This window comes from Sebastes umbrosus, chromosome 8 (assembly GCF_015220745.1).
Source record: "Sebastes umbrosus isolate fSebUmb1 chromosome 8, fSebUmb1.pri, whole genome shotgun sequence".
NCBI lineage: Eukaryota > Metazoa > Chordata > Actinopteri > Perciformes > Sebastidae > Sebastes > Sebastes umbrosus.
Window position 1 is genome coordinate 20,158,731 of NC_051276.1, and position 25,616 is coordinate 20,184,346.

Consider the following 25,616-nt stretch of genomic DNA (forward strand, 5'->3'; position numbering starts at 1 on the left):
AAAATGTACATATTTATCATTGGAAATCAATTAACACAAAACAATGACAAATATTGTCCAGAAACCCTCCCAGGTACTGCATTTAGCATACAAAATATGCTCAAATCATAACATGGCAAACTGCAGCCCAACAGGCAACAACAGCTGTCAGTGTGTCAGTGTGCTGACTTGACTATGACTTGCCCCAAACTGCATGTGATTATCATAAAGTGGGCATGTCTGTAAAGGGGAGACTTGTGGGTACACATAGAACCCATTTTCATTCACATATCTTGAGGTCAGAGGTCAAGGGAACCCTTTGAAAATGGCCATGGCAGTTTTTCCTCGCCAAAATTTAGCGTAGCTTTGGAGCGTTATTTAGCCTCCTTCACAACAAGCTAGTATGACATGGTTGGTACAACCTAAAAATCGCAAGTTGCATTAAAGAAACTGATGGCGTTAAAACGAATTTGCGTTGACGTGTTATTATCACGTTAACTTTGACAGCTCTACTTCCCAGTAAAAACAATTTCCATTATTTATATTATCAATGATGGGAAACCATAAGCTTTATAATGACTATAGCATATCAACGAGTCCCTCTCCAAGTCAGTGATTTGAGGTTTTTGATGGTGGCCATCCAACAATTCTTGATAACAAAGCTTTGTCAAACATCATTTAATTAGGAAAAACAAGTTCAGAGCAAACTTCCCTGCAAATTGTCCTTCTGACTGTGCTGTATAGAAATAATAGTTAAGCTACAAGTTTCTCACAAAGTACAGTTTGGGAAGAGTTTTTAGTGTTTCCATCTTCTGTGCGATGAAGCAGAGAAGTGTGACAACGAACCATGGCAAGAGATCATCCCTGCAGTCCCTCTGAGACACACCACTGTGATACTGACTGAAAGGGCAGAATTAGAGAGAAGAAGAGAATGAAAGCTGAGAGTGAACAAGATGGGGGGAAGATGGCATAGCAGAGGGGGAAATGAAGGGACACAACCATTTAAGACAAACACTGTGCGGTACACTCATTTCATGCATATCATTGTGGGACGCCTGCACTGAATTGCTCTTTTGCATAATGTGGCTGCATTAAAGCAGCTGAAGCGATTCGAGCCCTCGCATTAAGTTTTGTGAATCTCTCAGCAGAAATGAGGCTTGAGAGAGATTGTGTTGTGTTTTGTTTTGTGTTTAACAACAACAACATTAACTGTCTACCAGGAACCAATGATATGAACATTATGAATTTAGTTTTTGTCTTAAAACATTTTGGGACATTCAGTGTTTCACATCTACAGTACTAGACATTTAACTAAAGATGACAGATGAGTGAGGTTGCTGGGCTTGGCAGGAAGGGTTGACTTCTTCACGATGGAAGATAATGCAATGTCTAAATATGATGTGCCTCAGGGGAAAATAAGATTGGCTCAAAAAATTGAAACCTGCTGCACTCCACAGGTTATATGGCCTATGTGCGGAGTCATTGTTGCCAGTGGAGATATAATTCTTGCTGGGAAGAAATAAAAACCATTGGAGAGCTGTCAACTACAGTATGTCAACCAACTGCTGCACTTTGCTTATCAGAATATCACTGTCAAGCTGTGTCAAAAGCTGCTCTTGAAGTTAAGATTCACGGGACACAATGCTTGCATTTACTGAAGGTGATGCACGAGACAAAAGCCAGCGCATTTGTATTTGCATACGCAAAGCATGCTGAAGACAACATTTGATTTAGATATGTACCAATTGCAATTTGCAAGTCTGACCTGACGATTACAATTTTCTTTCTCAGAACTGTAATTGACAGCGAGGCTACAGGTTAACCTTTCTTACAACTGTCCCAAAAAAAAATTTAAACCATCTCGAAGTCAGTGTAAAACGTCAAAAAATCCTTATTTTACCCTTTTACTTTGATATTGTCATCTATAGTGGTTATTTACATGAAAACACACACAATGATTAGGAAATAAACAATTGCATTTTGATTGAAATACTTGCTTTGATAAAAAAAAAATCTTGTCATTAATATTTTAATGATGTATTATAAGCTGCTTGGAGCTAGTATTAGGAAGTTAAACAGGTCATAATTCTCTCTCTAATATCTATTTTATATTGCTGTGAAAACATCTCCTTCAAACAACTGGATTTATTCAAGTTTCTCGCCAAAAACTACATTTTACAAGATTACATTTGAACACATCATGATAGCCTTATAATTTGCCTTCGCCCAATACTCATTTTTACCTAGTAGAGATTGAACGTATCATAATGTATGAACCTCTGTTGACGTTAGCTGTGTAGCTCCATGCTGTCGGCAGATGGGCCCGTCACAGCGATTACTCTGAGCAGCATGGGTGCATGTGTGTGTGGCTGTGACCTTACTGTCTGTGCCACTGTGTACCAACCTAAAAGTATCATGCGGTGGCGGCACACTAGGGCTGTCCCAAATACCATTTTTTGGGCTTCAAAGCTTGGGTGAGAAACATTCGAAGGTATTCAAAGCTTCGCGGCGCAGCACATCTCAGCAGGCTGATATGTTCTTCTCTCTGTCTCCGTCTCCCGTTTCAGTGTCCAGGACAGTGCCGATGCCGCACTTACTCTACACACACGCACCTCTACACATAACAACAGCGATATCTGTCTGAGAATAATTAATAATAATGTTGAATATGAGTAATGAATAATGTGGAATTATTCCTTATTTCATGGGCTATTTTGAGATTTATACAATATTATTACATAAAAACAAATCATTTGAATACATAGCAACGGTCGAAGCTTCGAATTCGGGTCGGCCATACGGCACACGTGTGTAAATATGAGTGGCAAAAGATTGAAAGTATGAGACAGATCTGCCTGTCACCGTCATGGCCGATCAGCTGAAAACCGTCCGGTTTCGATCAGCAGCTGATCGATTGATGCATCTCTAATTTGATCATTAATTCAATTTATTTATTGTTTGTTGTATTTGTTTGATCACATCTGTCCACAATCTTCACTTGCGGCCACAGCCCAATCTATGACACATCAGTATGTTTTCATGTCCTGCGGGGTCGGGAGAGGTCCACAGTCTACATTTGCAACTTGGTTATCATAGTAGTTGAGACAATTTCAATCTCTTATAAAATACAGAAAAAAAACACAGCTGAAAAAAATAGTTGTATTTTTGTTGAAATCAGAGAGGAGGATGATCCATCTGCACAGTCATTTGGTACAAAAGGTAATGTGGCGGCGCCTCCCTCTCTTTAGAATCACTCCCTCTCTCTCGATCGACAGGAGATCAGTGCAGTGCCCATCTGGTAATACCTGAAGCCCCCCCAAGTCCTTGTCAGTCCAGTGCTCAATGGAGAAATAGCAGCAAACACACAGTCACACTAACACACACAGAAATCTATAAATGCCAGATTAGCTTTAGTGCTTGCCGATCTAATCTTCTGAGTCAACAGAGCAATGCAGACATGGCTCAGTGTCACAAGCCACTATAATGAACAGTCACTCATTTCACCCCAATACTGCAGAGCAGACTGCCGCCTTAAAACCTAAAGCCTCATTCTTCAGCACTCTGTGTGGTTTTACTAGACTTTTAATTCATTAATTCAATCCAGGATCAAGTTGAGAAACTTTTAGTGAAACTATCACAGCCTGAAAGATTCTCAAAGGCTTGGGTAAAGAGTATTGTAATTTTATTCATCACATTTCTACCTTTAGAAAAAAGGCCAAATTCAAACAAACTAATTTTACACATGCCAATATTAGCTTGTATGAGACAAGCACAAGCCATACGGCTCCTGCGATTTTGATGAGATAGTTTGCCTCTGGCCAAGAAGGCAGAGCTTGGATCAGTCTAGTTGTGTCTAAAAGCTCCTGGCTACAGAGTGTTTGACGTAGCGTGTGTTTAGGAGTGTTTCCAGGTTGTCCTCAAAACCAGGCCTCAGTGCTCAGCTGAGTGGATGGAACCAGTGAGGTGAAATAGTGGATGGTACAACTAATGGGTCAACCTCTATTTTGTCCCTGCGTCTTTGAAATGAGCCCCCACTGAGAAGGCGTCACACATATGTACAGCTACAAAAAACTGACGCACACACATACCGCATGCCTGCCTGCAATAGCGCGTATGAAAACAAAATGCCAAACTCCCCTGACATAAATTCTGCATTAGCCGTTGGGAACCTCCATGTTGCTGTAGCAACGTGGACATAGTGTAATTACCATCTCGCGGGTCAGTGTAATAAAGCTAGACCCACAGCCCAGTGGCCCCGGGGCCCACGGTAATGGTTTTTATGGCGATCATTATTGCCACACCGCTACACCAGGAAATACATACGAGGATGCGCTTCACCTTAAAGCCCAGAGCTCATGGCGTCAGACAGAAGAGCTTCAAAGCCGCTGTTCAAAGACAGGCGGCAACACGGGTTTCAGATCAGCGGATCTCTATTCAAAGACGTCTAAATTTACTTACATTTACATAAGAAAGACAGAGCTCCCCTCTTTAGGGTTTCCTAGTTCTAGGATGGGCAACAGGTATGAGGAGGGTAAACACAGACTGGATCACACCTGACTGCTTTCTACTAATGAAATATTGATAATTTCGACATACTAAAAATACCAGGACTTCCCACAGCATACTCCTGCGGAGGCAAGACGCCTTATCTGAATAAAAAATAAAGAATAGAGCTCAGGTTTGAAAAAGTTAGTGCAGCCAGTAGAGATCTTATAGTCAAGCCTTGTTCATGACATCAACACATAGCACAAAAATCTGCAAAAAAAGAAAGCTGCAGATTTTTCTGAGAGCAGTGAGGTAACGTATCATTTCTTTCTGCATACAAAACAGCCGTAATCTAATGTGAACTGTCTAATGGAAGCCGTTTTGGTTGAGGCATGACTGAGCATCTCTGAAACGTCTCTGTCTGTGTCTCTCCCTCCATTTGTGTTCCTCTCCTCCTCTGTCTGAGTGAGGATAAATTAGCGGAAGGAATTCAGAGCAAGGCTGCTTAGAGGAGGGTTTAAAAAAGCTTTGATCAGGACCCATGCCATAATCTGACAAATCCATAAGGGGAGCAACTCAAATTATGTTCTTTTCTAAGAAGCGGTGTAGCAAGTCACCATGCCCTGTGTTTATACGTATGTGTTTACTCCTTGCTTCCTGGTGATAATGAACACAAGTGAACACTTCTGGTCATTTATGATTTCAATATTTGGTTTCCTCTACATGTACAGTACATGTGTGTGTATCATTCAAATAGCTGTGGAGTAGATAAGAAACCCACACTAGTTTTTAATCCTGCACTCCAGGTAGAGCGGATTTCACTGTTTCTTTCACCGTGGCACGAAAACGTGCGCAAACAAGTGCTTTGACTTCTATATCCCTGCCACTCAGTGTTAGTGCACTGGCCTGGAAGCCAAGGAGCACAGTGTGGACAAAGCTAACTTAGGGACAATAGCACACTTCAATCAGAGGGATATAATGAAAAAGAGCTTCTTGATTTAATTCATTAGCCCCTCACAGTGCTTCTCTTACAGTTCACTTCAACAAATGATCCAAAAGCCTCGCAGAGAGAAAGGATTATAGAGCTGTCATAATACCTCTGCCTCTCTTAAATCTCGAGGAGAGAAAAGAGAGGGGGATGAATGGATCTGCAGATTGGTAAAAAAATGAAACGGAGAGAAAGAAGAGGCGATAAATAAAAGCCAAATTAAATCTAGAATTTTTGACGGTGACATATTTTCTGACACCCGTGCATGTGTTCTTGTCTGTGTGGCATTTTCAAGACTACAAGAAAAACGAGGAGCTCCTGGTGGAGTAGGATGTGGTATTTCATCTACAAAAAAATGTGTCAGCTCCTTTTATCTATTTTCAGTCATTTAGGCAGACAGTGCAGGCAAACTCACGAATAGTTCAGTGGAACTTGGCGGGCTGTAGCATCAGAGAGTCAACTGGAGTCAAACTGCAGCGATGCTGATGAGTGGTTTTAAGGTCAGGATACGCCTTCCATCGGGCAGTCCACGTTTCCACACACATAATCACACCACACACACACACGGGCAATGTCTGTCAGGTCAACTGTGGTCATTACCTCAGCAAGGTGAGTGGGGGAATCATTGCCACAGCAACAAAAGTTTGCCATGCAACCTTATCAAACCCGGTCCTATTGCTTTCCTTTTCCCTCCCTTTTCCTTTTCATGGCCAGAGATCATTTTGCCCTTTCTATCCCCCTCTGAAAAGTTCACCATCCACATCCTCTCTCTGAATAGTATCTAGGGAGAAGATCTCCTTAGTTAGGCTTCAACAAAAAAGTGTTTGTGAGTGAGAGAGATATAGAGAGAAAGAGATAGATAAAATGCACCACTTTAATTTGTAACACCTAACACCCTTAGACGTCTTAAAATTACCCTGCCTACTCAATCCTCTCACCCTTAAAGCTCCATCTCTGACACATTCACTCTCCTCTGTGTCATACACACACACAGACACACACAATCACATACAAATAAGTCCTTTCATCCTCCCAAAAGATGCTCCGTCTCCTCAGCACGTTCTCCCACTATCTAACACCTCCCACTGCGTTCACTGCTTAAGCAAACTCTACATGATACTTCGGGCTGTTTCCAAGCTACTGTTGCTACGGATGTCAGTCAACACCCTCCACACACACACGCACACACACACACACACACTCACGCACTAACTCACACCATCACTGCCATTAAATAACCAGCTTATTTGTACTACCGGTCTGACACTGAAAACGTGTGTTAAGCAGATTAAACATGTTGAGGACTTGGCTGTGTTGGCATGCCAGCAGCCCAGCCTCAGGTTTGTTATGACTCAGCCCCACCGGAAGAGAAATGAAAGTGTCAGGAGTGACATGACGGTTACGGTGAGATTCCAATTACGACTACTAATACTATTAGCCTTAAATGAAAGAAAAAATAACTTTTTGGCATTCTGGCTTTTTCTTTTGCTGCTTTATTTGGTGTTACAAAACACCGTCTCTGACCTTTTCTCCAGATGGCTCAGTCATTCGTCTGCTGCCCTTCCCTTCCCTTCCCTACTTCATTTCTCTTTAATTAGAATGAGGTGTAATTACAATAGGCTAATGATTTACAATAGGCCGTGAATCCTTTCCACCCACGCAGTTGACTGTGTACTACGATCAAGGTTGTCTTCAAGAAAATAATGTGAATGAATGTAAAAGTATGAATTCAAATTTACTTAGCTAGACAAAATGCAATACATAATTGTCACGGTCTAATTTAGTATAGTAATAATTTACAGATACAGGGGATAATGTTAGGGATGTTCCGATAAAATTTTCATGAGCTAATTCCTGGTTCAAAACTATTAAGTTGACCATCTTAAATCATTGATATTATATGAACGGAAGTTTAACTGGGAGGTTGCGATTCCTGAAACTGACGTGACGCGATCCGCTAGAGAGAAGACGAATCAGTCTGTTGGAACATCAGAAACACTCAGTCCACTCATAATTGAACAGCGGTGTGAAAGTTGTTCCCTCACAAATAATCTTTGGCTGAGTACAGACACACAAACCCGACCACAGCCAAGTTTAACTCTTATTAAGTTACTCATGGAATTAAGGTTAATTAGCGACAGCTGACATGATTGTTGATGATCGAACTGAATTGGCTATATTTTAGCTGATACCGATTCTTTAATATATGCCCAGATGGGCAAAGATATGAATCCTTAGGATCGGCTTAGGACATGACGTCTAATCATCATGAGGCAAAATCACGAGACGTCATTTTACTGTGTTGCAGCAAGGGTATATTTCTATTTACATGGATAAAATATTTGATGGAATTTTTATTTTACTTTGCAGCAACATCATTTTTATGTAAGAATGAGAATATCTTCTTTGTCTTATACCTAGTTCACACTACAAGACTTTGAGCCCTGATTTCCCACTCACCAACAGTTTTTGGAGCTCCCGGACAAAAGCCCCAGATCAGAGACAAACCCGCGTTGGCTCGGCGCTCACACATTGGCGAGTTATGTGTGAACTTTTCAAAGACAAGAGTCGAGAGGCTCGCCGGTGTCTTGCAGACATATTCCAGATATGTAGTGTGCTAAATATCTGGACCTGTCGGGGAGCTACAGTCAATGAGAGCGCAAAACAAGGGTTGAGGGGAAACTGAACACTGGTCGAGGGGCCGCTTGTAACAATAGGAACTTTACTGTATGTGTTGCATTTGCAACTTGGACCAAAGTTGTTGTTGGATGTTTGCATGAATAAACAAACTCATAATACGGTGACTGATCAATATAGGAGAAATGGTAAAAATGTGTGCCGACGACAACATCAACAAGCATGACTACGCCGTCACTTCTCGAATGTATTTTCGTGACAAAACGTAGTTTGGAGACCTCATCGGGGATTCCTCCCAGTGAAACATCTTGAAGTGTGTGACCTCCTGTCGCCGGTCAGTCATGTAGTGTGAAAACCACAACAACTTCAAGACTCCCGATTACAAGTCAGCAAGTTGTGTAGTGTGAACAGTACAGAGATCTGACGACTTTTAATGTTGTGTAGTGTGAACTTGGCTTAGGTAACAAAGTCAGACTGCAGGATGGAGAATAATGTACCATTTTCAGTAATAGGAATGCATAAATTCATACTATTTGTGCATAAGTGAGTACATTTTAGGGCATGGACACATATCTCGTCACAGGAAGAGAGAAATCACAACTTACCAAGTACAAACTGACTACTACACCTTAGTGAACAAACACTTTGTCCACAGATAAGTAGACTCATTGACGCCAATGATTTATGTGCAATGAAGTTAATACATTTTTTAATAGTAAGGTTGTTTTGAGACGGACATTAACACTGCTTGAAAAACACAGTCTCCCTCATTAATTTCAATGAGAGCATTGGATCTGATAAGACTTTAAACCTAATGGACACTCAGACATATTTCATCTCCTCCCGATACTGTACCTTTGTAGCCGCCTCGAGCCCTTCAAAGCAGTGCTATTTTTCAGTCCGAATACACACTAAGTCTCATGTACTTATCACACACTCACACTACACTTCATATTCCTTATAATTTTTTTTCATTTTATAGATGCATACCGAGACAGATTCTGTAGTCTGTAGTTGTCTAGGAGTGAGCTGTCACCTTTCTGCGTACTGTATAATTATATGCATTGTCTGTTGTGAGAGCCAACAGACAGGCCAAAGTAGCAAGTTAGATAGAGGTGTAAATGTGTTGTTGTTGATTCTACTACTGGGAGTTGCCAAAGTCAGAAATTTTCACATTCTACACATAATGGATTTGGAGAGCATTAGATTGTGCTTGGCCAAAGATAATAATGATTATATTTTATTTACAGTGTGAATCGACCATCAATGGATGTTGATTGTCAATGGGATTTTTGGTGTAATTTTACCACAATGAAAGTATAAAATGTTTGTTAGCAAACCACAAAACTTCAAAAGCAAAACAACACATTTCTTCTTTTCCCACGTTTTTCTGAGACAATAACAGTGTTAGTAAAATTCAAGCAAACACCATTACCAGACCATCTGTACAGTCCACCTTTCTTCACACTTGGTTTGACACTACCTTGCAGTAGCTTGCCACATCACCCACGTATATCGGTAAACTAACTATTGTTAGTCTCTCTTTCCAACACAATTTCTTGCTCATGTTGATGTATTAATTGTGTGTCTTTCACAGTAGGAGCCACAAGGGGGAACTAGAAGCTCTGTGTCAGAATAGCAGCAAGAATTTGTAAAATGAAATTGTTCATATTTCTATACTTGGCGTTAGATTGTATTTGCACTAAGATAGATAGTATCTGAAATAGGGATGTCACGAGAACCTGAACAAGAAGAGAAAAACTGAACTGAACAAAGTGATTAGAGATCCTTTATTGATTTGTTCGAGAAGAGGATTCACTTGTGGGGGAAAACAATTAACTGAACTGAACAAACTGAGTTTCTATCTTTTGTTGCTTATTGCTAAATCTCTGAAAAGTGTTGTTTTGTTTTTTTATTGAACTCTGGACTCCTCATTTCCGGTGAATGTTATTGGGACTTGCATTTGATTATCTTACACTTAAATCCCCAGATCCACTTTGTTTGAACCAATCCAACAACATCAAATAAAGTTTCAGGAGAAAACCACGAAGAACTAGAATGTCACTCGAAGAGTGCAGACCTCCGCCAAGGTGCCTGAAAAACGGATCACAGCTCACAGCTGGCGGTACCATGAGGTGGTCGGCTTATTATTAACATGGTGTGTTTCCGTGTAACGTATCAGCGGATGCCTCTCTAATTTAGCGGCCTTGTTATGTCTGTATAACGTTACACAACGTTGTCTCTCATCCCGTCATCTACCGTTTTTTTCTTTCTCACCGCAGACGGCCAGCAGCTCCCGCACCTCAAAGTATCGCCACACATCTACACATGTATCTCTCCGCTCTCAGAAGGAAGGAGGCTGGGTCACGCGTCATTAACGCGTCATCAGTTACACTGCGCATGTGTTATACCCTGTGGTCTTAATGCTCAGGCTGATCGGAATCCTTAAAAAAATTCCTGAATACGGATCATGATCCGGATCGCCACCAAAATCTAATGGATTGTTCATTGTGCTACACCCCACCCCTGATTCATTCAAATCCATTGCGAACTTTTGGAGTAATCCTTCTAACAGACAGGTAACCGGTAACTAACATTATGTTACTGAGCACCAGTTGGATCCAGTTACTCTGCTGTTAAAATTACGTTACATTTGGTGAAGAGCGCATATGGCTTGTTTAGAACTCGAGACCTGAGTTGGGACTTGACTTGGGACATGAGTCACATACTTGAGACTTACTTGTGACTTGCAAAACAATGACTTGACTTTTTTTTTTTTACCGTGGTATCGAATTTGGTATGGAGAATCGTGGAAATTCATTGGTATTGGTATCGACTACTAGATTTCTGGTATCGTGACATACCTAATCTGAAAAAACAGCTGCAAAATGCACAAGCAAAGCAGCTAAAAAATTCCCAATTATGAATCCAGTGACTTTACATCAAGTATAACTTCATCACAACACAGAAAAAGCAGAGCTACAGGGGAAAGACCTAACCTCACCGACTCATTCATCAGCATTCAGGCAGCAAAGTGAGCCATGTGGGGACATTTTTCATCCTTATATCATCCTGTCTTTGCAAACGACCCACACTGCCATATTCTATGTGCTGCCAAAGACACAACCTGGAGAACTCTGCGTGATGAAGCTGCTGGGAAAGTTGGTACTATACCACTATTCAATTTCCACTTCGGAGCAGGTGAGAGACAGACCTGGATGAAACTGGATGAAAGCGCAGATGCAGCCGAAGCTTTGCTGCTGTTTATATTTGGTTTGGCAGTGCAGCAAAGAGAAATACAGTATGTGGAGAACATACTGGTTTGGAAACGCTCAAAGATTTCTCTTTTTTTTTCTTTCAGTCTCTCACTCGCATACTGGACGTTACAGTATTCATGAGATAATGAGTTGAATAGCTTACTGTAAACTGAAGGCAGTATCTAAGTGAGCACTGACTATAGTAAAGAGACAGCAGTGCTTTGTCACAGTTAATCAAATGTATATGCACTTCAGAAAACAGAAGAAAAATAAGCTAAATAATCCTGTGAAATTATGCCTATACTCAAAGGTATACAGAGGACACTGAATAATAAATGTAAATTGAATCCTTCCAAGAATAATAAATTCAATAAACAAAACACAATGAAGGGAAATAAGGAGACTGCATCTTATTTGAAACCATTACTACCCAATTCAGATTGTGCTATACTTTTCACCATGGGTAGAGGCTACTGTGTGCCCCAGTATAAAGCATTTTACATGGCAGGTGTTGAGACATTTTTATCATAAGATGTTTTTATCGTAAGATGCTCTGCCTTCGTTGAGTACCTCTGCTCTGTGTGAGAGCATCTGTAAGTGTTGCTTGAGGAGTAAGACAAAGGGGGACTCATTATTGTGAAAGAATATGAAATACTATTTTATTAGTCTTCTTTTCACAGTAACAAACTTACTGTAATCTTGTGTAATTATAGCAGTTTTCATTTCCAATGCAAATTTTTAGAAAGTTAATCTTTATTTCATAGTGGTGTTTTTCATAATCAATTAAATATTGTCAGTGTTTGGGAGTGAGTCCTTGTTCGTCTTTCTCTGTCCACTGTGAACACAACATCGGAGCTACAGCCTCACTTGTTGCACACTCATGGTTCGCCCCGCTGGTTGGCTCATTTCCTCGAAGATATTTGACTGATTGCGCTGAACCCACAAAAATAAATGGACGCAAAGAGCTTATTCTGAAAGCAGGGACACCAACTACAACTGCACCACCAGGAATAATGCAAGGCAGACAGGAAACTAACAATTAGCAGAGCAACTAGTATTCATTCCTGACAGCTACAGCCCTATCTCTAAACTCTCCTTTATCACGAATGAGTTGACCCAGGTCAACCTCTCTTGTGAAGTAACTCTTACAGACTGAGAATGTTGGTTTATTGTTTATCAGTATCTTCATAACAAAATAGAAAGCACCAGGCCAAGACAGAGTCTCACTCTCCTGTCCGCACACAGTCCACAATCACTCTAAAATCGTACTGGTCCCCAAAAAACACTCTATACAAACGGATCAATAGACAAGGCAGTAAACGTGAAACAACACTACATGCTGCAACACCTCAACTGATCAAGGACTGCAAGACACTGCCGGACTTCACCTGTCATTGAAACCCTAACTTCTTGACAGACCAGAAGCAGTATGAGGTTGGGGAAACCTCGGGAATATGTGCTCTTCTCACTACTCTCCCTCTCCACCAATGACTGCAATGATGATTGGCTGCATCTGAGGTTGCATTTTTAATATATTCTTTAAACTAAAATGTGTTATACAAGCAGCGAACTGCTTTAAGGAACAACTCAGTGCATGGGTTGTGTGCGTAACGTTATAGCTGTGAACGTAGCAGTGGAGTGTGTACAGTTTAGGCCCAGGGCAGGTTCCCGTGTCTTGCTTGTTACCTGTTGATTAAAGTGAAGGGAGTTAGCCCCAGAGTTAGCGACAACTTCGGCTCAGGCTCACTCGCTTATGGCGAGGGCTGACCTTTAAGGTGGACCAGCTATTTTCATATTCGTGACCAGCCGCTCCTCCGACTTTTCTGGCGGAAACCCTGTAATAGCTATATGTTTGAATATATTTCTGCATGTTTTTTTTTGGCACTGCATGTACATGACAACTGGACTGCTGACCAACTACTAACCAACTTGAGTTAAATTCTTTGTTTATTATGTCGCTGCCGTGATCAAATGGCATAAATTCGAGCTTTGCAGTGGGAGAGATAGTTTCCAGAAACCCAACAGGGCTCTGAACCTTTATTCGTATTTCAGAACTAAAATGTGTTGAAAAGTTGTCATTTGGATGAATGTGCTGCCAAGCAGCAAAAAGAACAAATGCCAGATGTGCTCCTATAACTCACAGAAGACACTTTTAAATGTGTGAGCCACTGATCTTTGTTCTAAAGGCATCCCTTTTGAAAACAACACAAATCACTGAACCATGCACCGTTTCCATAGGAACCGTCAAAAATCTTCGCTTCTTTCCGACCTCTGCCTCATGAAGTAATATCACACTTGGGTTCATTGTAATGACAATCCAGAACAAGCATTCACACATGTTCAGTTTCGATTCCCCCGGGTGCAGGAGATACGAAAAGAACAAATTGACTTTTCAATTTGATAAAACAAACCTTTTTCTTGCAATGAAGCATTGAAAATCAATAATACTTAGTGTCCTTTTTATATAGGTATGCATATCTGTATAGTGCATGAAGAGAGATCAGTTGTTAGATGGAGAGTTTGTTATGTTTGTACTCTAATTATAAGACATAATGATATGGTAACAGAGTAACAAAGTGTCCATACTATGTTAGGATCTTTAAATCTGCATTAACTGATTGAAGTTCACACATGCTGTGGGACATAATAACTGATGCAAAGATGACGATGTTAAGTGGGCATGTTTAAGTGGTTAGATGGATGCATGAATCCAACTCAGAAGCAATGTTCTTTAGTCACCCAGAACAACATCATTACCCACAGCACAGTAGTTCAGACAAAAGCATAATAAATAAGCAAAAAAGGACTATTTCGATATGTTATTGATAATGACACCAATATTGTGACATGTTCTCCTGTAATACTGGAGCACAGCCACATCCTCCCTTTACTTGAGCCTTTTTAGCTTGGTATCTGCCCTTCTATATGACGGATCATCATTTTGCCATTTTGATGTTATGTTTTACATTTGATTGATGGCACATGTATACAAGTTGCTGTTTCAGTTAAAAAGACTATGCAGTTTGGAGCAACTTTTAATTGGTTATTTCTTTCTCTCAACATGAGAGACAACACATAGTGACAAACACCACCAATGAGCCCTAATCAGTGCAACTAAAGACCACTGAGGGAAGGAGACAAATGGGCATTTTTAAGTCATGCTCTGAAGCCAGGGGTGATCAGTGGGCAAAATGTCTGTTTTCAAAACCATTGTGGTCCCAGAATGAGACTCATTACAGCCAAAAGCATCAGGGTGATGGTGTGAGCTGCAAGGCTTTGAGACCACCATCCAATCTCAAATTGCCATACTCTCCAAGGGAAATTCCATATGACATACTGGTTCACACATTAAAATACACGCACAGTCAAGCACACAAAACCCTCACAAACAAACATCACGCACACACACACACAATTTAAACCCTAAAAAACATGTTCACCTCGCTGTAAAAGCGACAGGGGATTCCTCTAGCTACAGTATACTGAGCAGAAGGCCTCAGTGATCCACAGATGGCTGAACTGCAGGGCATTCATGTGACAATTAAGACACACGCTTTATCACACACTTGATCTCTACAGACTTTCGCAAAACTCACACATACGAAGAAGAGAAAGGTCCAGCAGGTGGAAAATACCGTACAGTAGGTGTGTAAAGATGAACTAAATACTGAAAAATAAATACAAAAGTCTGATAAATGGCTACACTGATTCAAAAACCAAATCAAATTTGGTTTTAATGTCATCAAAAACCTGTCAAATATTACGTAACAACTTTGTCTGCTACATCTCCACACCTCTTCCAGTTGCATACAGTACTTAATTTGAGCCACTCACAACAAATCCAGCACTTGAAAAACATCAGACTCTAATGTATTCAATGTAGCAGCCAGACTAGCTGTTAAAAGTTTGGAAGAAGTTCTATATCTTATTCTATTATTTGTTTGTCTTGCAGGTAAGTAAATGCAAATAGTTTTTGTTCTGAGAGGAATAGATCCATAACCCGACAGCAACATACAGACTTCCACTGTGGTTTCAAAGAGACACACTTAAATCCACAGTGTTGAATTTTCTTAAAACTCTTCTCTCTCACTCTCCCTATCTGACTCGGCCTCTAATTTTCCTCATCTTTCATTCAGCGCTATCACTGAGTATTGGATTTTTCAAAGCGCCCGTGGAGTAATTCTGTTGCTCAGTTTCTCTTCCAATTTCTATCCTTCACTCTTTGTCGCACTCATTCAGTCAGTCAGTCACACACACACACACACAGGATTGCTCACTAAGTAACACACACACACACACACACCTGGTCATTACTACTGACTAATGATTCAAAGTGTCTAATGATTTGAGACTTGAGGTGTTGTGGTAGTATCACTCTGCTTTTCATATCCAAGCAACACAAATCCCAGAGGATCAGGCTTAGCTTTGTGCACACAGACACACACACACACACACACACACACACACACATAAATGCAGCCAGAGAAGCAGACAGGAGAACACATACATTTGTTCTACTGTTATAAAATATACTGATTCAGTTTTTAAAAATCCACACGTCTTTGCATTTATATAGTCCCTATTCACATCTGTGAGAAAACTGTCTGACAGCCCACTACGTCATGGTAAGTGCTGCTGCCTAAAAAACACTTCATCTGATATTTTTATAGCAGAATATGTGTGCAATACAAAATAGCACTGGTTACTGGGGCATAGCTGAAAAACCAGAAATGGATCTCCAACCGACCGTGCATATCTCTGTCTCCCACACATCTCCCAGCTCAGATATCACTGCCAAATATCACCCCACAGATTGGCTAAGTATGATAGTCCATGAGCACCAGCTAACAGTCAGCTTTAGTTATTCTGACCTTGATCCATGAAACATCAGTGAAGTTCCACATTTCAAAAATAGAGTGGATGGGACCCCAGATCCATCAGATCCACATGGAGAATTTTTTTTTCCCCACTAGCCTGACAGATGCTGCCAAAAGACATAGAGTATACATCGATTTTGAAACACTACAAGCACCACAGCACCTTGACGCAGGTGCAGGAGACAAGGAAAAAAGATGGGAATGGAGTGAAATAACAATAGAGAAGAGAAGAGATATCAAGACAGAGTCTGGGTGTGTGGGTGTGTGAGTGTGTGCAACCAGTTTCCAAAATAGTACGTGGTTCCTCTTTCACAATTCTCTCAATATCTACAAACTGTTTTTTGACGACAAATCTTAAACAAATACTAACAGTTGTACTGTGTCTCCAGGTATATCATTCACAAGTTTGACAACTGGAATGTTTCTCTTCCAGTCTTTCAAGTTTTACTCAAACTACTACTACTACTACTACACTACAATACTACTACAAATGTGACTTTGCACCATGAACAATAGCTTCACTGGAGAAATTAGCCCAAGTCATTGAAAGCCTCCCAGCTGTCAGTTGTTCTATTGATATTCTTAATGTTACTTGACAAATATTAAGGGTGCTCCGGTCAAATCGGCCGCCGATCGTTATCGGCCGATAATCGTCTCTATAAAGGAAGATCAGAAGAATCCAATAAAGCATCGATTCTGAATTGAAACGCACGTGCAGGCCCGGCGCCGCAGAGCTCCGTGGCCGGCTCGCCATCTGTAGCTGTGATTGGTGATCGGATCGGCTGATCCTGCTTACGGCAATCGGTGATCAAACCTAAAAATCTTGGTCGGAGCACCCTTAATTAATGCTTATTTGACTATAATAATCCTCAAGAATCATCGCATTTCTTGATATAGGCAGCAACTTTATTGAGCCATCACTGCTCATCATCATGCCCCCTTTTACTTAAACAAGAGCATGTTTTATAAATACTGCGGCAGAATATTAGCTGATCCCCAAGCGTCTATAAAGATGGTAATATCTAAGCTACTCAAACACTGTTCATTATGCATGGATTATAAAGCCATAAAACAGATAGTTGCCTTTCAAAAGATGACTAACTTGCAAATGTTGATGGCACACATTTCTCCTCAGTGCTGTCTCATCTTTGGTTCATACACCCAGTAGGTATTTCATAAGGAATCACTACTGCATGCTACAGCTGTGCCTTCTTCTTTTCCCCATTAAATATCAACTGGGTGCTGAGGGTTTTTCGACCTTCTAGCCCTTTGGTCAGTTCACTCATTATGTACGGGGAGCACGGACACCATAACCACCAAAAATCTAATGTGTTGATAATGTGTTGTGGTGCTCCAGAAGGTGACTACCGTCGATTACCTTACTTGATCTCAAAAGCCGAGAACGTGTAGTGACTTTAAATCTAAACACACTTATGTAGTATATGAGTATATGTATAAAACAAACCTAAATATAAATACAATATTGTCTGACTGCAGTACCTGGTTTCCAAGGTAACAGGGGGTGGAAGACTGTGTAAGGCTAAAAACAACTGCACAGAAGCAAAAACAGAGTCTTACTTTGGGTTAATGCTACATGACTTTTATCACTCAAGTGTAAGCAAGAGGCACCACAGAGGGAATAATCTACTGAAGATTTTTATGTTTTAAACTAAACTAGTAAATTAACCAACTAGTTAGTCTTTCAAATTCTTCCACTCCATTTACCTCCTGATCCCTCACTGCCGCTTAACTCCCCTCCCAGGCAAGGTGCTATCCTGACAGCAGCCTTTCCTGTCCCATTTCCCTCCCAGCACCCAGGTCATTGATTAATCTTTGGGGGAACATGTGGAGAGGGCCTGTGTATCCCCGAAACATCTTACCGGTGGCTGCTGAGAGTTGAGCGCCCCCCTCTTGGTGGACCCCCCTCTGGAGCTGATCCTCTTCCACGACTCCGAGAAGCGCCCCCTGCTGGTGGGACGCCCTGGCCCAGATGTCCCGGACGCAACAGATGAATCATCCCGGGTGGAGAACGGACGATCCCTGCGCAGTTCTCTCCGCTCAGCTGCCCACTTCTTCTTGGAAGCCATTGGCGTTAAAAAATTTGGTCAAAAAAGATGTGGGAAGTGAGGCAGCCACGCTGAGTCGAGGAGGCTAATCAAACTAGAGCCACAGGTGGCATCTTCAATTCATTCTCAACTCTGCTGCCTACTGAACAAGCCTGACTCGCTTCAGTCTCTGTCCTCTTTCTTTCTCACTTTGAGAGATTGTGCGAGAGAAATTTCCAACTCCTTTCTCCCCCGTTTCTTTTACTTTTTCCCCTCCTCTGATCTTTTGATCAAAAAGTAGTGGGGCAACAGATCTTCACCTGCTCAGCCGCACTCCTGTGCTCTTCTTTTCTTCCCCTGTAAGCCTTCCTCTGGGAGGGACGAGAGTCAAGAGAGGAGAGGTGGCGAAGCAGAAGGTGCTGTCTGCACCCTGTTGCATGTGCTGTTACTGCGGCTCGGCCGTTGATGCTGTTTTCCCTCCTCACGGGGAGAGAGAGCGAGAGAGAGAAACCGGGAAACAAGGCAAGGGAAATAGAGAGGGAGGGAGGAGGGAAGGGAGGGGAGGGGAGGGAGGTTGGAGGGTACGATGTTCAGATCCGGGTGAAAGGGGTTTCAAGACAGAGAGAGAAGAGCAAATGACAGCGAGACAGGTGGAGAGAGGAAAAAAGAAAAGGCTACCAGACAAGGAAAACGAAGAGACAAGAAAAGAGTCTCTGGAGGTGCAGGGTTCCTGTTGAGAATAGTGCAGAGCTGATTTAAGCTGACTGAGAGGCACAGAGACAGACACCCTGTTCAGTAAGTCACTCTCTCACTAGAAACAGTGCGCTTTGAATACCCATAGCTACTAAACCTCCATCTCCTCCCTCTCCTCTTCCTCTTGTTCCCTGAGCTTCCATTCACAATCTCACTCCTCTTTTCTGTGCGGGGTACATGTCTCACGTGTCTCTTTTTTTTTTTTTCTCTCTTCGTCCTCTTTGATGTACATGGTTCACAGTTCATGAGTTAAGCCACCTGAGCCTCGGTTTCTCTGTTGCAATTGAAGAGTAAAGGGACGATATCAAATGAAACTGGCGGTTGTGATGTTCTCTGCTTTTTCCAATTTCGTGCTGCAGTACTGGTCATCATCTTCTTTCGCTCTCAAAGTATTTCAGCTGTGCTAAAAGGGGATGCCATGCTGTGGAGTTGTGGAGTTGACAAAAGGTGAGAATTTTAGTAATTTCTTCAGGTGCAGTTGTGAGGGAAAAATTACTTGTAATTCTATGAGAATCTAAAAAATGCTTTTTGGTTCTATTTTGGCCAAAGAATATGATTGAAATATTCTGGGACACGAGAACAAGATGAGAGAGACAGAGTGAGAGACACACACAGAGCGAGAGAGAGCAAGTGAAATAGCGGGATAGAGACAGGGAGACAGAGTAAGGAGAGGTGACAGTGTCTGAACACCAGGGACATTGCCGTCGTCGCTCCCAGCAACCATTTACCACCTGGGAATAACTCCAGTGTGTATTTATGTACGTGCGTGCGTAAGAGAGAGAGAGAGAGAGAGTGTGAGAGAGAGAGAAATATGTGTATTCCTGCGCTGACCAATGATTTGCACTGTAATCTCTGTAGACTAACTGTACATACACAGAACACATACCTTTAAATACATTTCTTTAAAATAAATGTTGCAGTGTTTACACAGTTCTCACTTAATTTTATTTATATAATATATAAATAAATATATTTATTTATATTTTTTAACTGCAATGTCTACATTTTTCTATTTTTATCTTAACTTATCTGTATATACTGTATATATATGAGCAAAATCAAATTAAGTTAAACTTTAGCTATTTACCTATTTTTATCTATACATTTTTATCACAATGTTACAACATTACACTGCTCTGTATACACATTTCTATATTCTAGTAGATCTTTACTTATTGTATGCACATTTTTGTATTTATTTCACACTTGTTTTGGCAATGTAAACATATGTTTCCCCTGCTCATAAAACCCTTTTGAATTTGAATTTTAGATTGAGAGAGAAAGTGAAAGTGAGAGATGGAGAAAAGTGAAAAACAAGACAGATATTCCCTGAAGGATGAGAGTAGTGAGAGTGAACAAGTGTGTGAGCAGGAGAAGGAGGGAGAAGGAGGGAGAAAGAGAGACCCATAATCACAACTTTTGATCAAACATACACCACCATGGGGACTTCAAAGTCAGCTCTCATTATTACTGTACTGAATCACTGACACAATAATTCATCTTTGGCCAATTATAATGTATTTCGTAAGAAAAGCTGAATGGAAATAGCAAAACTCAAAGTGCTGCACTACAGTTGGAAAATGTTTAAGCAATTTGCAAAATGCATTTACTGAGTAATGAAGAGAGTTTTGGCATTTACAATATGCTCAGATAAATCAAGAAAGCAACGTTGGCTAGTCTACTGACATCTAGCACCACAGTACAAATTAGTCCCTTAATTAAGCTAGATAAAACTATTATTATAAACACTTATTATAATTAACTATGATGAATTCATTGCGTAAAATAACTACAGTGTGTAAGTAGGTTACTTTAGTGTTGACTTTATCTTACCTGACTGTAAATGACTGTAAATGTGCGGACCAGACGACGACCAGCTCAGTGTTGCCAGATCAGATTGTCAGTTTTCCGCCCAATCAATCACAACTTAAAATCCGCCCAATTCAATTAAAACAAAAACCCCAAATCATAGCCTTGCCAGACACCTGTGTAAAACCATTACATGCGCAATAGAAAACACACCTTAAGCATACAAAGCTTCATATGTACATTAAATAACCAAAGATAACATTTTAGATGAATAGGCTATATGGCAACCCACAGAGACTGCAACCAGATAAACAAAGGCCCATGTCAATGATGATGATGATGATCAAGGTAAGGAGGTCGTTATCTCAATTGAAACTCATGTCAATCAAAAATGTCTCAATTTAAATGAGTCAATGATATGAGTGAGTGGACACAATCAAGTTTACTGAATTATGTATATGTGTTTTTGATCATAAGATGACAGCTTGTTAGGTAATTTGGTTTTCACAATATTTTCAAAACTCTGCCAAATTTGACAAAAACAGTCCAAATTTCATTCTACCAGTCCAATGCTATTTTCCCCAGCCCAACTTTATCAAAAGTAGCCCAATCTGGCAACACTGGCTGATGTCAGGGGCAGTCTTTTTAGACACATACTACCACTAGGAGTGGCCAAACTCAAACATTTTCAAATTCTTGCTATACTTGAGCCGAAATATTTTAACCCCTTGAGCTGAAACCGAGCTACACATCGATTTCTGTCCACATATGGTCAACAATAATCCCATATTCACTCTTATTTTAGCTCTGGTTTGGTCTCCACCAACTCCCGAGAAAGATGTCCAAAGACTACTGTAGCTGTTAGATGGTCGGCTTTCTTCAGGAGCAATAGTGTCTTTGTCTACTGTTTGGTCCTGGACAGGTAGGAGGATACAGTTGGTTTATCAGAGCCTGTTACCTTAATTAGAATGCAAAACTCAATTAATGTTAACATATTGGTTAATGTAAAAAAAAAAAATACTGATTAATGGCCATTTTGTTGGTGATTAATGGGAAAATTAATTCAGTGAAGGCTTTTGATTAGACTATAAAACATGATATGTGTTGTGTGTGATGTGGAAGAGAGAGAGAGAGAGAGAGAGAGAATTGCATGGTAGTTTTTCCAACTTTTCAAAAGTGAATGCAAAATAAATGTGTTTGTCAAATTTGACAATGAGACTATAGCAATTATAGAAATGACACAGGATATCAACACGGAGAGGGATGCAAGAGATAAAACTGATGTATTGATTTCTAAAATAGATTTCAACAAAAAGATAGAGGTTATCCCCAATCGTAGTTTCTATAAAAACATTTTGGGGCTAGCTCTTGAAGACCGAAAACCAAATGTCATGCTAAAGTCACGTTTACAGTAGCCAATATCACTTACAACTTACTGGGTTCATGAGGAAAATGGGGACTCAGGGCAAAAAGGTTGCAGAAGGGGAAATAATAAGACTTGTAGATTTCACCCATGGGGGCTTTCAGGAAATCTGCCGCGGTGTGTTTAGAGTTTGGACTCGTCGGTCTGTACGAAGCTGACATGTGCCTTCCTCCTGTCCCCCAGTACCACCCCCTTTCTTTAACATCAAAGATGTACCCACAGGGCTGTGCGGTTACCATGGTTACTAAGCCGAAAACTTTGAGTTGCATCATCAGTGCTTCATTATAATCCTCCCATGTATCCCCACGTGCCCTCATGTACAATTTCACACCATTTACATCCATGAAAACACACCAGCAGCCGACACACAACCAATCACTCGCAAAAAATATGAATGTTTTTCCGTCTCTTACAAATACACACACATATAGACGTGCACAATAATATGCAACCGTCTTACAGGATCACTGATCTCCTGAATTGCCAGAACTGTGTCGAACAAATAGCAGATAACAACATTATTTCACACGCATGCATGGAAAGGAATAAATTGCAAAAAACGATAAGAGGACATCTTGTTCAGTTTCATAGTGTGAGGCTGACATGTAAACGGCCACCAATTATTTTAAAGGATAAATATGATTAAAAACACACACAGAGTTGCTCGTCTGACCAAAGTGTACCCGTTAATCTCAGTTCACTTCATCAAACTTCAATCCCTAAGTAACTTTTCTCGGCGAGGCTTTTTAATTGGCTGTCTGATTAGTGGAATGCTCTTTCTGGGGTTGGGTAGTGTCAAGCTCTAACAAGTTACAGAAAAAGGAAAGAAAAGAGCAAAGCATGCCCCGGCAAAAGGAGATGCCATTAGCTAAAGGAATAACAGAATGCTTGAGAAAATTGCTCAGTTAGTTTGTAATCTCCAAAACAAATATTCATTGTCAGACCTTCATAACAAGACATTACTTTTTCATCTGGAAGTTTATTGATGATCAAAGTGCATCTCTTCTCCAAAGCCATGAGAAAACATTAAGAAATGTTTTGATTTTTTTAACCCTGAGGTGCCATGTATCACCACCATCACCACCAAGTCGGGATGTTATTGTTTCAATCATTTTTAAAACGAACAAATTGATCTTGCGGAATAAATTATTCATCTCATTCTGAACGCCAATTTATCCAACTTTCATATAACCAGAGCTTAGGTTCTTTTCTAAGTCTGAGATTTCAAATCAGTGCACATAAAATCTTCTCCACAGTATGTGTCACCACTTCTCTGACAGTCAGAAAGTACCCAGCTTTGACCGAACATGAATATCAGAGTGAAACATCTTTGCACTCCAAAATGTAGGCACAACTGTGAGCCACGAGTTAAATACAGAGAATTATTTAATGTTTTCAGACTAAAAGCCTGATTGCAATCACTTTAATTTTACAAGTATTTGATTACAGAGTGTTTATATGTACTGTATAAAATTTGAAGAAGCTTAGCTTTCACATTTCGTTGACCTCAATACACTTGTATTAAAATTCAAGGGTGAACAAATTCTGCAATGTTGTAAACCTTTTGTCACCTTGAAATGTTGGTAATTAATTGCAAGACAAAGCATCCATCTGAAATTAATCAGCAGCAGTAAAAGCAGCTGCTCAGACAATTTTGCAGATGAGCTTTTAAAATAATTTCAGATCCTAATCAGCTTATATTGTGATTATAAATAAATAAATGTGAATCTAAATATATACAGTCAACACATGCATAATTATGAACTCATTCTTTTTCGTGATCTATTGTCTGTCTCTTATTTTGAAGATCCTGGAGGAACAGGAAGTGTGTTTCCTACCTTCAATTCTATGCAGAGCGGGGCCAGAACTCTTCTAGTGTGCGATTTCCTCGTCATTTTCCTCTGGAGGGCAAAATCAGAGAGAGAGAGAAGAAAGTAAGAAAATATCTGATGTACTTCGTAATGATGTCAATGGGTTTCAGATCTTTGACATAATACATCAAGTAAAACAAAGTTTGAGTCTAATTTCATAATTCCCTTACATTTGTGACATTTCTAACAAAATAGTATTATAACAAAAATGTTAATAATGTTTGAATTTCTAAATTTGTGTTTTTACGCCTCTAGTCGATTTGTCACGTACTTCCTGTACAAAGGACCTGTTGATTCCACATCTTCATACTGTAAGCATGATGCAATATGTAGAATGGACACATTAACACACACACACACACACACACATTCAGTCTGTTTCTTTTCTAAGAGGAAATCCAGGTGATATGAAGTTAAGAATTATTGCACACAATGTTTTCGAGGTTAAAGTGAAGGTTTGCTTAATTGTCTGCCAGCAGGATTTTAATGATTTGACTAATTCTCATCCTGAACTTTGCCCCAGTGTTTTTCTCTCAAACTGCTTTGACAGATGTTTTTTGTTCAGGGGTTATGAAAATATTCCAACTAGGGCTGTCCCGAATACCATTTTTTGGGCAACAAAGCATTCAAATAGGGATTTGGACGTTGATTGCCGTGGTAATGGTCGAAGCTTCAAAATCAAGTCAGTCCTAATTCAAACCTCAGTAATTCAAAATGTTACCAAGACACACTGAATTAATGTTTCCAATTACGAGGAAAGATGTCAAATAGGCCACAAAGATACGCATATTGTAATTAGGTTTGTCACAATATACCGGTGTTGACGATAACCGTGATATTCAAAAATGAAATATTGATATCATGTTACACATATGATAGTATTATGATATTAAGATAATATCATAATCCAGAGCCTCTTAAATCATTTAGTATATATAGATATGGTTAAAGACTCTCTCCACCTCCTTACACTCGTATTTTGAGTGTAATTCATTTGCCAAAAAATAGACAAAACACACAATAAACAAAGTTAGAGATGAATTTGACTGATAACATTATTATTCTTCATTTCAAATCTTCGATAGATATCGTTATTGTGAATTTTTTTGGCCACGATAACCTTGTAGTGAGAATCTGACAATGTGACAGCCCTAATTGTAAAGACAAAATACATTTCTTTATTTAAAACATTTTTGAGTTTTAATTAATTGAACACTGTCATGACCAGATGCTATGGTGCCAACGGACCAAAAAATCAGAGACAATCTTTGGCATGCAACGCTTTACTTTACTTTACCTTTCTTAATCTGATTTCATGGTGATTTTTATTCATTTCTGTGGTGCTGATGATCTGATTTCTGCAGCCATAAGTCTCTTTTCTCATCGGTATACTGGCCATATACAGTATATACTGACAGCACAGTGGGGAATATCCTGATTTCCAACTGCAAATATGTCAGTGTTCACTAAAGTGAAATGAAACAAAATATTA

At 40.1% G+C, this 25,616-nt stretch overlaps 1 protein-coding gene and 1 long non-coding RNA gene across 8 annotated transcripts in view; one reads left to right on the plus strand and one right to left on the minus strand.

The window, feature by feature from the left end:
- The window catches only part of trpm3 (transient receptor potential cation channel, subfamily M, member 3), a 159,705-nt gene extending 141,358 nt beyond the window's left edge, over window positions 1–18,347 (minus strand). For 5 of the 7 annotated variants that reach the window (XM_037777488.1, XM_037777481.1, XM_037777487.1 and 2 more), the window contains exon 1: window positions 18,104–18,347. In XM_037777488.1, the coding sequence (XP_037633416.1) occupies window positions 18,104–18,310 (207 nt within the window). In that variant the 5' untranslated portion in view covers window positions 18,311–18,347. The remainder of the gene's footprint in view (window positions 1–18,103) is intronic. The other 2 variants (XM_037777480.1, XM_037777484.1) reach the window with 1 other exon arrangement.
- A 1,033-nt stretch (window positions 18,348–19,380) lies between these two features.
- LOC119492769 lies at window positions 19,381–24,340 on the plus strand. Its single transcript, XR_005207854.1, has 3 exons — window positions 19,381–19,468; window positions 21,636–21,752; window positions 24,061–24,340. It is a non-coding gene; the product is annotated as an uncharacterized LOC119492769 (long non-coding RNA).
- Window positions 24,341–25,616: the final 1,276 nt, after the last annotated feature.